This window comes from Geotrypetes seraphini, chromosome 2 (assembly GCF_902459505.1).
Source record: "Geotrypetes seraphini chromosome 2, aGeoSer1.1, whole genome shotgun sequence".
In the NCBI taxonomy this organism is placed as follows: domain Eukaryota; kingdom Metazoa; phylum Chordata; class Amphibia; order Gymnophiona; family Dermophiidae; genus Geotrypetes; species Geotrypetes seraphini.
In genome coordinates, this window is record NC_047085.1 from 119,076,211 (window position 1) to 119,093,206 (window position 16,996).

Genomic DNA, 16,996 nt, shown 5'->3' on the forward strand with positions numbered 1-16,996 from the left:
AGCGGGGCATGCTGCAGTCTTGGCGGCCACGGACATACGGATCACGGAAGCACGCTGATAAGACTGCGCATGCGCCGCTTACGGTTTTATTATATAGATATATATATATATATATATAATGCAAGAAGCTTTAAGGAGAAATCCTGAGAACAACATCTGGAAATAAATTAGAGCCAGAGACTGTACCAGTCTTTGAGAGGCTCAGAGCAGGAAGGTCAGCTAGTTTGACCTCCAGCATAGGAGGGAAGGGGAGTAGGTTTTTTCCTCCTTTTGTGCTGACAGGGACACAAACTTATCAGCAGGCTGACTTTAACAAACAAGCTGTTTTGGATTGAAAGTTTTCTTTAGGTATGTTATAATGGTTTATGCATATTTAGAAAGTAATGTAAACACAAATATGATTTGTGAAACTTTTATTTCGATGTCAAAAGGAAGTGCTTTGTTCAAGCCTAAGAACAGCCTCTGTCAGTCGATTGGCTGACAAGTGTGATGCCATACTGCCTTGTGAAAAATATAAAAGGAATGGACCAGTATAGACCCAGAGAGACCATCAGGAGTGGTGCAAATTTCACGCCTGATGGGACTTCGTCACACATATGATTTCTGAGACAAGTAAGATTAACATTAATAAATAATAATATTGAACTGGTAATATATGTGTGATTGCCAATATTCCTAAGCACCTAAGAGCGAGCTTGGTGCAGAGCGCAGCACACATGCGCTAATTGCTAATCAGATTGGATGCATATTGGTTCAGCCCTGGCCTAGACAAGTACTCCTTTGTTTTCCCACCCTGGCCTATGATGGGCCGGGTCATCCACAGGATCGCAACTCATCCAGGACTTGTGATATTAGTAGCCCCGGACTGGTCTTGCTGACCGTGGTATTCAGACCTAGTACATCTTCAGCAGGATAGGAGCCTCAAGCTCCCTCTTCATCATGGATTTCTCAGTCAGGAGCTAGTCCCTTTGAAAACTCCAGAACGCTTTGGCTGTTGAGCGCCCGGCCCTAGTTCGCAAGGGATATTCAGATGTGGTTATTTCCACTTTCCTCCAGGCAAAAAAGCATTCTACTGTATTTACTGTATTTTTCGCTCCATAAGATGCACCTGACCATAAGACGCACCCCAAATTTAGAGTAGGAAAATAGGAAAAAAACTTTCTGAACCAAATTGTGTACTAATATACAGTATTCCAGGCTCTGCACCCAGCCCCCCTCACCCACTGCCAGGCTCTGCACCCAACCTCACACTCTTTGCCAGACTCTGCACCCTGTCTCCCCTTCCCTGCCAGGCTCTGCACCCTGTTCCTTTCATTTTTCATATACACACAATACACAAAGTAGATATAAATTCTCAAAACTGACACATTTTGATCACTAAATTGAAAATAAAATCATTTTTTCTACCTTTTGTTGTCTGGTGATTTAATGAGTCTCCTTCCTTCTTTTCTTTCTTCCTTCCTTTCTTCACTCAGGCCCAACAATTGTCCCTTTCTATTCCCTCCCTCCCATGTCCCAAGTTTGTGCCCCTCCCCCTCACTGCCTTCCAGCCTTTGTCCTTCATCCTCCCTCCCATGTACCGAGTTCGTGGCCTTCCCCCTCACTGCCTTCCAGCCTTTGTCCTTCGTCCTCCCTCCCATGTCCCGAGTTTGTATCCCCTCCCCCTCACTGCCTTCCAGCCTTTGTCCTTCATCCTCCTTGCGGCGCCAAAGCCTGCCTTCCTCCCTGCCTGCGACGCCGAAGCTTGCCTTCCTCCCTCCCGTCCATGCCAAAGCCTGCCTATCCACCGTCGATTATTCCTCCTCTGCCCCTGGTCTGTCGCCACAACTCCAGGAAGGGAAGGGCCAGCCTGCAGTGATCGCATATTGCCAGCCACAAGCCTTCTTCAACGTCAGTTCTGACATTGGGGGAAGGCTTGTGGGCCAGCAACATGCAATCGCTGCACACTAGCTCTTCCCTTCCTGGAGTTGCGGCGCAGCAGCGACAGGCAGGTGGGCGACAGTCAGCCCTCATACCCCCAACAACGGGACATTTAAAAAGGTACGACGGGAAGGGTAGGGGATATTTAAAAAATTTATCTTCGCTGCATAAGACGCACTGACATTTCCACCCACTTTTGGGTGGAAATAAAGTGTCTCTTATGGAGTGAAAAATACGCTGTATTTTTCGCTCCATAAGACACACCCGACCATAAGACACACCCTAGATTTAGAGAAGGAAAACAAGAAAAAACCATTCTGAACCAAATTGTGTACTAATATACGAGCGCTGTTCAAAAAGTATTAGACCTTTATTCGTAAAAAATACTCGTATTCAGAATCAAAAATCTTATACTAATCTCCTTCAAAGTATTCCCCTTGGGCTGCCACACACTTCTTCCAATGGGTCTACCACTGTCGGAAGCAGCGCTGGAATGCCTCTTTTGAGATTGCTCGCAATTGGTCCGTTGCATTTTGCTTGATGTCTTCTCTTGACTGAAATCTGATCCCTTTCAGGGGCATTTTCAGCTTGGGGAAAATCCAGAAGTCACACGGAGCCATGTCAGGAGAGTAGGGAGTCTGAGGAATCACAGGTGTGTTGTGTTTGACCAGCAAACTCCGTATCAAATATGAAGAATGGACCTGCCTTGCTTTTTTGGCCTCAGGGATGTTGAATGCTTCCATTGTGATGACATCAACTTGGTTTCTGGGTTATACCCATAAACCCAGGACTCATCGCCAGTGATCACTGTGCTGAAGAACTTGGGATCACTGTTCACATTTTGCAGCATGTCCTGTTCGATCTCCAAATGGAGTTGCTTCTGCTCAATCGTTAGCAGCTTTGGCATGAACTTCGCTGAAATTCTCCTGAAGCCCAAATCCTCAGTCAAAATGGAATGAATGGATCCAACGCTGATGCTTGCCTCGTCTGCAAGTTCTTTGATCATGATTCGATGATCCTGCATCACCAGGGTCCTCACTTGGTCAATGACGATCTCCTTTCTGTATGTTGAGGGCCTACCAGAACGTGTTTCACTCTCCACTGATGTGCGGCCATCTCTGAAGCAGTTGTACTACTCCTTTATCTGTGTGGTGCACATTGCTTCGTCCCCAAAGGCCTGTTGAATCTTGCAGATCTTTTCCACTTGGGAATCGCTAAACTTTACACAAAATTTAATGCAGTAGCGTTCAACTTTTTCTGTCTTTTTTTCAAAAAAGAAAATCTGACGACACTTACACTTCTTCACTCATCGGCGGTCTGCCAGCGACTGACAGCTTTTGTAGGCGGGAAAAATTTCAAGCACGTGCATTAGGATCGCCTACATACATGCACCAAACCACGCCTCCCTAGCAATATTTGTATACACAAGAAAAATTAAGGTCTGATACTTTTTGAACAGCCCTCGTATACCAGGCTCTGCACCTAGCCCCCTTCACTCCCTGCCAGGCTCTGCACCCTGTCCCCCCTCCCTTCCCCTTCCAGTCTAACACCAGCTCTGATAGGATACACATTTCAAATCTGACATATTGTAATCGCAAAACAGAAAATAAAATATTTTATTCTACCTTTCAAATTTATTATTCAAATCATGTTGTGGTCCCAGGCTCTGGTTGTCTTTGATAACTTGCTTGCCAGGGTCTGTTTTCTTCTTCCCTTCCCTCCCTCCATCCCGGCAGCTGAAGACAGGCACCTCCCCTCAGCGGCCAGAGGCCAAAGAGGGGCCCAGCAGCCGAGAACAACCGTCCCGAAAGAAGGCAGGCCATGAAGAAGGTAGGCCCTGATGTCAGCATCAATCCACGCATGACACTCAGGCAGGCCCTGCTAGCACCAATCAACCACACAACCATCTCCAGGCGCAGCCATCGGGTGCAGCTCAGCTCTGCCAATGTGAAAAGGAGCTGCATCAAAATCGGAGTCCTGCCGCCACCGTAGCACATTCCTTCTGCCGCAGTCCCACCCCTATGACATATGGTACCACGGCAGAGGGAATGTGCAGCGGCAGGGCTATGATTTTGACGTGGTTCCTTTTAACATTGGCGGAGCTGCGCTGCACTTGATGGAGGAAGGAAAGGAACGGCGGGTCAGATTTCAGCAACGGCAGGAATTGTTTGGTGGGCCAAGTTTTATTGACCCGCGGGCCTTACATGTCTGATTTAAAGGTACCCGGGGGAGGGGGGGTAGTTTGGTTATATTCGTTCCATAAGATGCACCTTTATTTCCACCCACTTTTTTGGGGGGGAAAAAGTGCGTCTTATGGAGCGAAAAATATGGTAACTGTATTAATAACTATACTGATTTACCTATACTAACAATTCTATTGAATGTCCATGTCAAACTGTCCATTGTAACTTCCTTGGTAAATGACTCAACCTCTTGTAATGTAGTCTGACCTTAACTGAATAGGTAAAAGCGGAATAGAAAACCTGATTAGCATATAACATAACATAACTGAAATTCACTGTCACATGCAGGTTGTCCATTGTGATTGTGTTAATATGATTATTCCAGGACAAGCAGGCAGCATATTATCACTGATGGGTGACGGCACCGATGGAGCCCCGGTACGGACATTTTAGAGTGAATTGCACGCTAAGAACTTAGAAAGTTCTGGCTAGCCCGAATCGCGCATGCACGAGTGCCTTCCTGCCCGACATAGGCGCGCGGTCCCTCAGTTTCTTAGTTTCCGCAGAGCTAAGAAGTCGTGTTTCAACTTCTGTTGAATTTTTCTTCGCTGCCTTCCTGCTCATGTGGCGTTTTTTCTTGACTTTTTTGTCTTTTTTTGTTTTTATTTTGTCTATTCTTTTTTAAAAAACAATTAAACTTGTGTTTAGTTTTTTTTCTGGCTGCGGCCCGTTGCAACGATTCAAGCCTCGACCTTCGATTTTGCTGCGGCCGTGTTTCCATTCATGTTCCGTCCACAATTGGGTTTCAAAAAGTGCCAACAGGAGACTGCAAGGGGATATGATCGAGACTTTCAAAATACTGAAAGGTATCGACAAAATAGAGCAGGAAAAAATTTATTTACAATGTCCAATGTGACACGGACAAGAGGACATGGACTGAAGCTAAGGGGGGACAAGTCCAGGACAAATATCAGGAAGTTCTGCTTCATGCAACGAGTGGTGGACAACTGGAATGCTCTCCCAGAGGAGGTTATTGCGGAATCCACCGATCTAGGATTTAAAAGCAAACTAGATGCACATCTCCTTACGAGAGGCATAGAGGGATATGGGTGACTAAAATTATGCCAGGTGTACACCTGGTTGGGCCTCCGCGTGTGCGGATCGCTGGACTTGATGGACCGAAGGTCTGATCCGGAGATGGCAGTTCTTACGGATCCACATCGCTGATGTCTCCAGTGTTTGGGTCCAGACCACATGGCTGATTCCTGCACCCGTTGTTCTTCTCTTCAGAAGCGGACCCTCAAAAATCATCAGTTTCAGCAGCGGTTATTGTTCTGGTATGGAGGGTGATTCGACCGGCTCTGGCATCAGCGTCCATGCTGAAATTGGCGTCACATCAGTCGACACCGCAAGAATCTTCCTCGGTGTCGCAGCCAGCAGGTAAGCCGGCTAAGAAGCCTTCCCCTACCCCTTCGGGCCCTCAGGTCGCTTCAGCAGTGAGCCAAGTCCTGCAGACTTCAAGGCGTCCCAAGAAACGCTCGGCTCCCATTGAGGTGAGTGCCTCTTCATCGGCCTCCTCATCTCCGGAGCGCAGAGCGGCACCAAAGGTACCGGTGAAAAAGCAAGTGGTACCGGTGCAGTCTCTGGATGACAAAATTGCAGCCATACTGCAAGTCCAGTTAAGGGAACAGTTATAACACACATACTCCCTGCCTTGCTGACACCAGCACCTCCAGTGCCGGTCCGGTCTGAGCCTTTGATATCGGCATCGACCCTTATGGCACCGGTTCACTCTGACTCTTGGGTGCCGACGCTGGCCCTTTCAGTTCCGGTGCAGTCTGTCTCCTCGGTACCGACCTTTGCAGAACCAGTGTCTACAGTTGTTCCGCCTCAGCTATACTCCCTAGATCTCAAGGAAGCCTACACGCGTATACCTTTTCATCCGGCTTCCTGGAAATACCTCAGATTTCAAATCAATCGTTGTCATTACCAATACAAGGTACTCCCCTTCGGCCTGGCATCTTCTCCCAGAGAGTATTCACAAAGTGCCTGATTGTAGTGGCCGCATCTCTCTGTTCTCACAGCCTCCAAGTCTTTCCTTACCGGGACGACTGGTTGATCAAGGCTCCTTCATCCCAGGAAGTGGTCCAAGCAACATCTCAGACCATTTCTTTCCTTAAGATTCTGGGATTCGAGGTCAATTTCCCCAAATCGCATCTCATTCCGACTCAGCGTCTTCAGTTCATTGGGGCAATCCTGGACACCAGTCTCATGAGAGCGTTCCTCCCACTGGATCGTCTTCAGACTCTCATCTGTCTCTGTCAACAAGTGCTTCCACTTCAGACCATTTCTGCCAGACACATGATGGTTCTTCTAGGCTACATGGCTTCCACTGTTCATGTCACGCCATTGGCAAGATTCCATCTGCGTACTCCTCAGTGAACTCTGGCTTCTCAGTGGTCTCAGGCGACGGATCGTCCTTCATAGCATATATCTGTGACATCGTCTCTTCTGCAGTCGCTTCAATGGTGGTTGACCTCCTCCAATCTTTCCAGAGGTCTTTTTTTATTTGCCTCCTCATCACAAAATCATCATGACAGATGTGTCTCCTTATGCATGAGGGGCACACATAGACGATCTGAAGACTCAGGGTCTTTAGACTGCCAGGGAGCGAAAATTTCACATCAATTTCCTAGAACTCAGAGCGATGTTTTATGCCCTCAAGGCGTTTCAGCATCTTCTCTGTCCTCAAGTCCTCCTCCTTTGCACAGACAATCAAGTAGCAATGTACTACATCAACAAGCAAGGAGGCACGGGTTCTCTCCTGTTGTGTCAGGATGCCCAAAAAATTTGGACTTGGGCGATAGCTCGCAATCTGTTTTTGAAGGCTATCTACATTCAAGGAGAGAAGAATTCACTAGCAGACAACCTCAGCAGAATCCTTCAACCTCACGAATGGACTCTCGACTGTCTGCATTTGCTCAATGGGGCACTCCACAGGTGTACTTATTTGCAGCCCCTCACAATCACCAGTTGCCCCAGTTTTGCTCCAGACTTTACTCTCCTCTCCGTCTGGCGGCAGATGCTTTTCTTCTGGATTGGATGGGTCGGGTTCTGTATGCCTTCCCTCCAATTCCTCTCATGTTGAGAACTGTTCAAGCTCAAAAGGGAAGCAGCCACCGTGATTCTCATTGCTCCAAGGTGGCCCAGACAACATTGGTTCTCCCTTCTACTTCAACTCGGTTCCAGGGAACCCATACTTCTGCCAATATTTCCTACTCTGCTTACTCAGAATCAGGAATTGCTTCTACATCCCAACCTGCTGTCTCTACACCTGACAGCTTGGCTTCTCTCGGGCTGAGTTCCTCTCAATTTATCTTCTCTTAGCCTGTCCATCAAATTATTGATGCTTCCAGGAAACCGGCCACACAGCAATGTTACCAACAGAAGTGGACTCGGTTTTCTTCCTGGTGTTTTCTTCATCATTATGATCCAACTTCCTTGGCAGTGGAATTGGTGTTGGATTATCTCCTTTCTCTGTCTGACTCTGGTCTTAAATCTACATCCATTAGAGTCCATCTCAGTGCTATTACTGCTTATCATGAACCAGTGCAGGGAAAACCTCTTACTGCTCATCCTTTGGTATCCAGATTCATGAAGGGGCTTTTCAATCTGAAACCACCTCTCAAGCCACCTTTAGTCTGGGACCTTAATGTGGTTCTTTCCAGTTTGATGAAGCTACCGTTTGAACCAATGGTCACAGCTTATCTCAAGTTTCTTACCTGGAAAGTGGTCTTCCTTATTGCTCTCACCTCTGCCAAGAGGGTCAGTGAGTTACAAGTACTCGTAGCAGATCCACCTTTCACAGTTTTCTATCATGATAAGGTGGTTCTGCGCACACATCCAAAGTTTCTGCCTAAAGTTGTCTCTGACTTTCATATAAGTTTTTTCCCTAAGCCTCATTCTCATCCTGGAGAAGCGGCCTTGCATACTTTGGACTGTAAATGAGCTTTGGCTTGCTACCTTGATTGCACAAAGCCTCACAGAACTTCCCCACAACTCTTCATTTCTTTTGATCCAAACAAGTTGGGGCATCCTGTTTCCAAGAGAACGATTTCCAAATGGCTTGCTGCCTGCATCTCGTTCTGCTATGCTCAGACTGGACTGGTACTGGAGAGCCATGTCACAAGCCATAAAGTTAGAGCTATTGCAGCTTCTATGGCTTTCCTCTGATCTACTCCTATTGAGAAAATCTGTAAAGCTGCCACCTGGTCCTCAGTTCATACCTTCACTTCTCACTACTGTCTGGAGTCTTTCTCCAGGCGGGATGGGCACTTCGGCCAATCTGTATTACAAAATTTATTTTCCTAATGGCCAACTATCCCACCATCCCATTCTGTTAGCTTGGAGGTCACCCATCAGTGAGAATATGCTGCCTGCTTGTTCTGGGATAAAGCACAGTTACTTACCGTAACAGGTGTTATCCAGGGACAGCAGGCAGATATTCTCACAACCCACTTTCCTCCCCAGGTTGGCTTCTTAGCTGACTTATCTTAACTGAGGGACCGCGTGCCTACGTCGGGAGGGAAGGCACTCTCGCATGCGCAGTGCAGGCTAGCCAGAAATTTCTAAGTTCTTAGACTGCAATTCACTCTAAAATGTCTGTACCGGGGCTCCATCGGTGCCGTCACCCATCAGTGAGAATATTTGCCTGCTGTCCCTGGATAACACCTGTTAGGTAAGTAACTGTGCTATACTATATGATGCTGGTCCAAAAAATGTTAAGATTGTGGACTGGGAATGACTGATTTGTGCCATCAGAAACAAAGTGAATGATCTGTGACAGCATCGGGATGAGTCTCTCATACAAGAAATATTGATGAACTAAAAAGGGCAATCGGAGGATCACTCAAAGGAAAATTGCTGACACACTTGGCATTTCACAGGAATCTCTAGGTTGTATGATTGATATTCTTGGATATCAAAATGTTTTTAATAGATTGGCTCCTCGCATGCTGATTGCTGAAATGAAAGTTTCAAGGCTTTAAATTGACAGCAATTATCCCAAAACCTCATTTACCATATAGCTCAGACTTGGTGCCATGCAGTTTCCATCTTTTTTTTTTCAAAATTGGAGGAATACATTTAGGAGCATCTGTTCGTTTCAAATGAAGATATAGAAAAGACTCTGAGCAACTGGTTGATGAGACAAGATATGTAATTTGCAGCAGCTTTCAACAACTTGTTCATCATTGGTAGAAATAAAATTTAAAAAAGCAAGTTTTAAGCATTGTTTTCATTTTTTTATTCATTAAAGTACTGTATTTTCATTTAAACAAAAGTTAAGGAGGTGCAGGTATGCCTTTTTATTTAGCCCTCATATAAACTCAGACTTGAAAAGTCATTGTAAGGTTTGTCTTTTCATCCTTCAGATTTATGTGAGGTGCAAATGTGCCTCTGTACCACTCAATGGTGCGACCTCACCTTGAGTATTGCGTTCAGTTCTAGTCAAAGAAGATCAACCAAGATGATAAAGGGGATGGAACTCCTCTCATATGAGGAAAGACTAAAGGGGTTAGGGCTCTTCAGCTTAGAAAAGAGACAGCTGAGGGGAGATATGATTGAAGTCTACAAAAACCTCAGTGGTATAGAAAGGGTAAAAGTGGATCAAGATTTACAAAGATTAGGGAACACTCGATGAAGTTACAGAATAAAACTTTAAAAACCAATAGGAGGAAATAGTTGTTCACTCAGAGAATAGTTAAGCTCTGAAATGCATTGCAAGAGGATGTGGTAAGAGCAGTTAATGTAGCTGGTTTTAAAAAAGGTTTGGACAAGTTCCTAGAGGAAAAGTCCATAGTCTGCTGCTAAGACAGACAAGGGGGAAGCCACTGCTTGCCCTGTATTGGTAGCATGGAATGCTGCTACTGTTTGGGTTTTAGCCAGGTACTTGTGACTTGGATTGGCCTCCGTGATAACGGGATACTGGGCTAGATGGACCATTGGTCTGACCTACTAAGGTTATTCTTATGTCTCTATGTAGCATTTGTGTGCCAGTCTTTCGGTTGTCCTGATTATGGTTATGTTTCTGATGCCCACCAAATTCAAAAATCATTTTACTAAGTTGTGACAACAAGTGACCTTAGTATACCTTTGTGTGTGTTTTTTCCCCCACACCAAGGCCATTTTTACTGAATTAGTAAAACTGACCTTCAGCTTTGATGATTAGCACAGGATGTTTCACTCTCTGCCCCGCCTCAGACATGATCCTTCATTAAAAAAAAGTAAAAATATATTTTAGTGTGTGCATATTTGTCACTTACAACAGGACACCTGAGCATTTCCCAGAAGAAAGCAACTAAAATGGTTGGTGGTCTACGTCATAGACATACAGGGACAGACTTAAATATCTCAATATGTATACTTTGGAGTAAAGGCGGAAGAGTGGTGAAATGGTAGAGATGTCTAAATACCTCTGTGGCATAAATACGTATGAGTCGAGCCTCTTTCAAATGAAAGAAAAGTCCAGAGTGAGGGCATAGAATGAGGTTAAAAGGCTTAGGAGTAATCTAAGGAAATATATATATTTTTTTTCTACAGAAAAGGTGGTAAATGCATGGAATAGTCTCCCAGTAGAGGTGGTGGCGACAAAGAATGCTGTGGATGGGTTATTTGGCCTTTATCTGCCATCATGTCTCTGTTTCTATGCCATTTTAAGCAGCGCTAGGTAGAGAATGACACGGTGACAAAATTCATCACCGTTCCCATGGATAACCTTAGTAAACCATCTTCATGTCATTCTTTTAGGAGAGAGGGAAGAATCATAAGAACATAAGCAATGCCTCTGCTGGGTCAGACCTGAGGTCCATCATGCCCAGCAGCCCGCTCACGCGGCGGCCCCAACAGGTCCAGGACCTGTGCAGTGATCCTCTATTTATACCCTTCTATCCCCCTTTCCAGCAGGAAATTGTCCAATCCTTTCTTAAACCCCAATACCGTACTCTGCCCTATTACGTCCTCTGGAAGCGCATTCCAGGTGTCCACCACACACTGGGTAAAGAAGAACTTCCTAGCATTTGTTTTGAATCTGTCCCCTTTCAGTTTTTCCGAATGCCCTCTTGTTCTTATATTTTTTGAAAGTTTGAAGAATCTGTCCCTCTCTACGCCCCTCATGATCTTATAAGTCTCTATCATATCCCCTCTAAGTCTCCTCTTCTCCAGGGAAAAGAGACCCAGTTTCTCCAATCTCTCAGCGTATGAAAATCAGAGTATGAATGGCCACAACCACTGACCCTCAAGCTTTGCTTTGAAGAATGCTGGTGTAGAAGGACTGAGGCTGAAATAGACACTAAAAAATGACATGGGATTATTTCCCGCGGTTATCCGCGGGGACGGGAACAGTGATGAATTTTGTCACCGTGTCATTCTCTAGTGCTAAGTACGTGAGTGCCAAATGCAGTTTAGTAAAGGGGCTTCTCATTGTAGTAAAAGAACATTGGAATTTACTTGTGCAAGTGTTAATCATATTCTTTTTGTACCTCATGGGTCCTCATGGGTTGGCATTTTACAACACTTCTATAAAGTTAGATCTAATATAATACATTGACTTTCATATTTTCAAATCTGTTGTGTATGAAATCTGCTAAAACTGGTGTTGATTTTAGAAGATACGAGGGGGTGATGAAAAGTTCTCAGCCCAACCAATCAACTTTATAAATTCTGAGTGTTATTTTGCCACTAGCTGAAAAAAAAATGTCATCTTACTTTGTTGCGTGCCAATTTGCAGAATCGAAATTCTGTGTTTTGATTATTGTTTCAGATCATTGATTGATCCATATCCACATTATTCTCTTCTTGGTTGGCTGAGATTTTTCAGTACCACTTCATAATGAAAGAAAAAATAGCACAACAAAACATCAGAACTTCTCCCAAAGATAAAAGGACCCACGAGTTCATGGTGACATAATTTATATCCTTTTTTTTTCTTTTGGTTTTCTTATATTCAAATTATGGAAGTTGTTTGGATGAGGGTTGATATGTTAAGTTATTCTGTGTGATGCATTTTCAGATGGGCCATCAACTGACAAAGAATCTGAAGAAAAGAAGAAAGAACCTGTTTCTTCATCACAGAATAGTCCAGAGGCAAGAGAAGAGAGGTACCATGTGCTTAGTAGAAAAGAACTAGGGCAGAGACATTTACAGTACAGTATTTATAAAAGGTTCATTGTCTGCTACCCAGCCTCAGAAACAATTTGCACTTCTCTTTCTACCTTTTTTGCTGAAACTGAAGTATTTGCAAGCGTAATTGAAATACAGGAAATTCTTTCAAAAGGAAAAAAAAAACTGTATTAAAACAATTATTCAGAATTAGCATTTCTTCTGATTTTTGAATGCAGTGCCCTAGGTTTCCCTTTGTCAAAAGTGAGTTGTTACAATATGAAATAACCCTGTTCAATAGAAGTGAATTTTAAGCATCAAGGGGCAGCATGATAAATCTAGTTTTAGTTAATAAAAAAATATAAAACAAAAAACACCACTACCTCTGTATTCAGATACACCATAATCCTTTGCTGCTATCTAGAAGACTTGGAATTCAGAGTAAGCCTGCAGTGACAGCTCTGGGATAAGCAAATGGGCATGTTTTGTACCCTGCTAGTCTTTAATGGAAGAATGAGGTTAGTCGCCCTTTGAAGGACATGGTGAAAAAATGTCGAGTTCTACATGTAAACACCAAAAAGTCTAACAGGACAGAGAACCCACAGGTATAAAATAGTACAAAAGTAAGTAGGAACGGACAATGAGTTCTACATATCCATTTTACATACTTAGGAAATCTTACAAGTTTTGGGGAGAGGAACAGACTAATACTTATTTTTGGATATTAGGAAGCATATTTATGGTGACTTTAATTTGATTTCAAGAGAAGGTTTAGAATAATAATGTATTTTTATGAAAAGGCCAAATCTTGGGGGACGTGGCTTGGATGCGCAGCCGAATGGAAGGGTAAATGAGCAGCTCTGTACTAACAGGATTTACAAACGGATATATTAAGCTGTAAATATTAAATTTCGCTTCCTCTATATGTAACATTGGTAGTGTAATATGGCATCGAATAAACAACAAAAGGAAAAATGTTGGGCTCAACTTCAAGCAACGCAAAGCAATCAAAACCAGAGCCGTCGACTCCCACGAAGGTACCGCTGCCAAAGGAAGATCATAATGATATTTTTGTGGAGCTTCGACAAATAAAATAAATTGTTTCTAATAATTCAAAAACCCTGCAAGAAGTCAAGGAGGAGGTCGCTAACCTTAACAAAAGGATGGAACTCATGAAGCTAAAGATGGCTCAAATGGCAAAACGAACGGAGACGAATGAAAATATGATACAGCAATGCAAAATTGACAAGAAAATAATCGAAAATCTAACGAGAGACTTGGAAGACTGTATTAATAGAGGTAAAATAAATAATTTGAGGATTATTGGGATTCCTGAGGGAGTGGAAAAAAATGACTCGATTGCATTCTTAGAAAACTTCCTTCCTAAGATCCTACCGCTTAAAACAAAATTTCCACTTGAATTTGAAAGGGCGCACAGAATCCCGGCAAGGAGGTCTAATCAACAACAGGGATCACGTCCTCTAATTTTTAGACTTTTGAGACATCAGCAGGTGATGGAAATTATTAAGCTAGCAAAGGAAAATAAAAATCTCAGATGTCAAGATTCAAAAATACATATAGTACCTGACTTTGCTAGGAATACTGCGTACAAGAGAAAACAGCTGTTGGAAATGCGCCCGAAACTTAGATCTCTGGGTGCTAGATATGGGTTGATGTACCCTGCTATAATGAGGGTAACATATGGCAATAAAACTTTAAACTCTGAAGATCCGGCAAAATTACAGGAATTCTTAGAGAACTGTGAACAACAAATGTCTTCATGAGAGTATATAAGATCAGCCATAACTTTAATATTTTGGTTGATTGAAAGGAAAAGATCAAACAAGATTTGTGCCTTTTATTTTGGCTTATTTTATTTTTCATATTTTATTTCAATTGGAAAATTGATGATATCCCTATGTAATGATTTTGTTACACATATAGAACTAATTTAAATGAACTGTTTCAAACTGTTTTCTTCAGAACGCAGTCATTAGATTGTTCAGGTTATATGCAAATATCTCTGATGTCTTACAAGAAGAATGGAATTGACGTTTGATTTGCAAAATAAATCAAAGCAATAATGATATTCTCCATCTGAAAGACAGCCTGGTTATTGTATATACCATTAAAGGGCAGTGTCCTGACAGTGTTTAATATGGGATAAGAAACACTTCCTCTTGTAGTTACGTTACAATATTCCTGCGGCCAACGTTACACATAAAGTGCATTTTATCCTTTCCCAGTATGTTTCCCTGTCACTGACATTTAAGGATCAAAACATTGTATATGTTTTTTTGTGCGGTCTCTTTGAACTTAAATGGATGCTTCATATATCAAAGGGAGTATGGCTCTCAGGTCCATTGCAAATGACTTGATCAGATCGGAGCACTGAGAAGCAATTTCGTTCAATTGTTGGTTTTTTGTTTTGTTTTGTTTTAATTTATTTATACACTTTCAAATATAATCAATCAAGTAAAACTTGTAATTTCGTTCAATTGTAAGTGCCCATTGGTGGATGTCAGTGATTTTGATTTCAGGATATTAGCTCTGAACAACAGACATGACGTTCTAATTATGGAATGGATGACTGACTACAGAATTCGAGGCATCGGATGGACTTTAGAGATGATGGCTACTCAGCTTAAGCAGCGAGTTTAAGAGGATCTCTGATAGTGCTGTTTCATCTTACAGCAGGGCCTAGTAACTTAGAATGCTAATACGTTAGGCCTGGAGTCCTAGTTCGTAAGGAATCGAGAGAGGAAGATAGAAAAATGAGCCTAAAGAGATATAAATTATAGGTATTCAGGAATTTAAGTAGATTGGCTTGAGTTTTTAGCCATATAGGGTAACTGCATAGAGGGAAAAATTGGATATCATCCTATTAAAATGAATTTAAGGGAAAGAAAATTAGAATTCAAAATTTATCTGATTCTAAACAAGATTTATTTATTGAGTAGTTTATGAAGAGTCAGAAGTACCAAGTAATATGAACAAGTGAATGATTATAGTATTATTAATTTAAGATATATGTTTTTAAAATGTAATGATAAAAAATGGATATTTATAATTTACAGTTTGATTATAGTGGTATAAGATATATGGATTTCATAAGAATTTTAAGATTTCTTTTTATTCCTGTGATTAATCTTAATTATAACATAACTCAGGAATTATATAAGATCTATATTAAATATATAATATAGGGTATACTGGTATACTAACCTCATAAACAAAGTCTTACTATTGGGCCTGTTCTCCACCGAAATGGGACACATTGCCTTATCTCCTCTTCTGAAAAAAACCGATCTTGACCCTTCCTCACCATCGAACTATCGCCCCATAGCAAATATACCTCTTTTAACAAAACTTCTAGAGACCATAGTCGCCACTCAGCTCTCCTCTTACCTAGAGAGATTCTCCATTCTCCAACACTACCAATACAGATTTAGGCCCAATTTCAGCACCGAGTCCCTCCTAGTTTCCCTAATCTCAAAGGTGCAACAACTACACGCCTGAAACAGATTTGCTGTTCTCCTACAGTTTGATCTCTCCGCGGCTTTCGACGTCGTGCATCATGACATACTAATCTACCAACTTTCCGAGATTGGGATAGACTCTTCTGTCCTAAAGTGGTTCTCAAACTTCCTTCGCGATCGTTCCTACATTGTCAACACAAACGGCTCCAAATCCGCTTCATGGACACCATCCTGTGGTGTTCCACAGGGCTCTCCCCTAACCCCTATTCTCTTCAACATATATATGACCTCCTTGAAGCTCCTTAAACTATCCCCCCTTGAAACAATTTGCACATATGCAGACGATATCCTCATCCTCCTCGAAACAGATCCAAACCTTACAAACCTCCAAGTGAACATCACATCATGCATAATGAGACTTAACGCCTGGTCCCTCTCAGTACAGATGAAATTAAATGAATCAAAAACAAAATTACTCTGGCTCGGCCCAAAATTAGCTCACCTACCCGCCCTCTTCACCCTACCCACAGGCCCTGCTCTACACCTTGAGTTCTCAAGCAAGGTCCTTGGCATCACTATCGACTCCTCCCTTCCCCTCAACGATCACCTGAATTCCCTGGCAAAATCTTGTTTTTTCAGCCTCCACATGCTGAGGAAAGTTAGATCCTATTTTCACCAAAAGCATTTCACCGTCCTTGTACAATCCATCATCTTATCCAAACTCGATTATTGTAACGCCATCTACTTAGGCCTAACAAAAAAAGTCTTCGCAGACTCCAGCTTATCCAGAACACTGCGGCTAAGCTGATTTTTGCTAAACGCAAATATGACCACGTCTCCCCTCTACTTATCAATCTTCACTGGCTCCCAGTACTTTCCAGAATCCATTTCAAATGCTCCTGCCTGGCTTTCAAGATCATTCACGGCATCCTTCCGCCCCTAATCCCTCTATCCTTCCTCGCCCCGACACCAACTACCACCAGATCTGCCCACAGACATAAACTATCCTTCCCCTCTCTACACGGCATCCTCCACGCAGGTAAACTGGGTAGATCCCTCCTCTCCAAAATCACCGGCCTCTGGAACGACCTCACTGTCCCGCTGCGGAACCTGGACTCCCTCCAACTATTCCGAAAACAACTGAAAACCTGGCTTTTCTCTAGCATATAATAATCTCTTCTCCTGATCACATCCCCTCTTTTTATGCTTTGTAAACTCTTTCTCTTCTCTCTTCCCATATTTTTTAAACTCTGTAAA

The 16,996-nt window shown here is 42.9% G+C and overlaps 1 protein-coding gene across 2 annotated transcripts in view; it reads left to right on the forward strand.

Moving 5' to 3' along the window:
• TCEA1 (transcription elongation factor A1) overlaps nt 1–16,996 on the forward strand; it is a 170,768-nt gene that overhangs the window by 56,637 nt on the left and 97,135 nt on the right. For both annotated transcript variants that reach the window (XM_033933660.1, XM_033933659.1), the window contains exon 4: nt 12,172–12,259. In XM_033933660.1, coding sequence (XP_033789551.1) covers nt 12,172–12,259 — 88 coding nt within the window. The remainder of the gene's footprint in view (nt 1–12,171; nt 12,260–16,996) is intronic.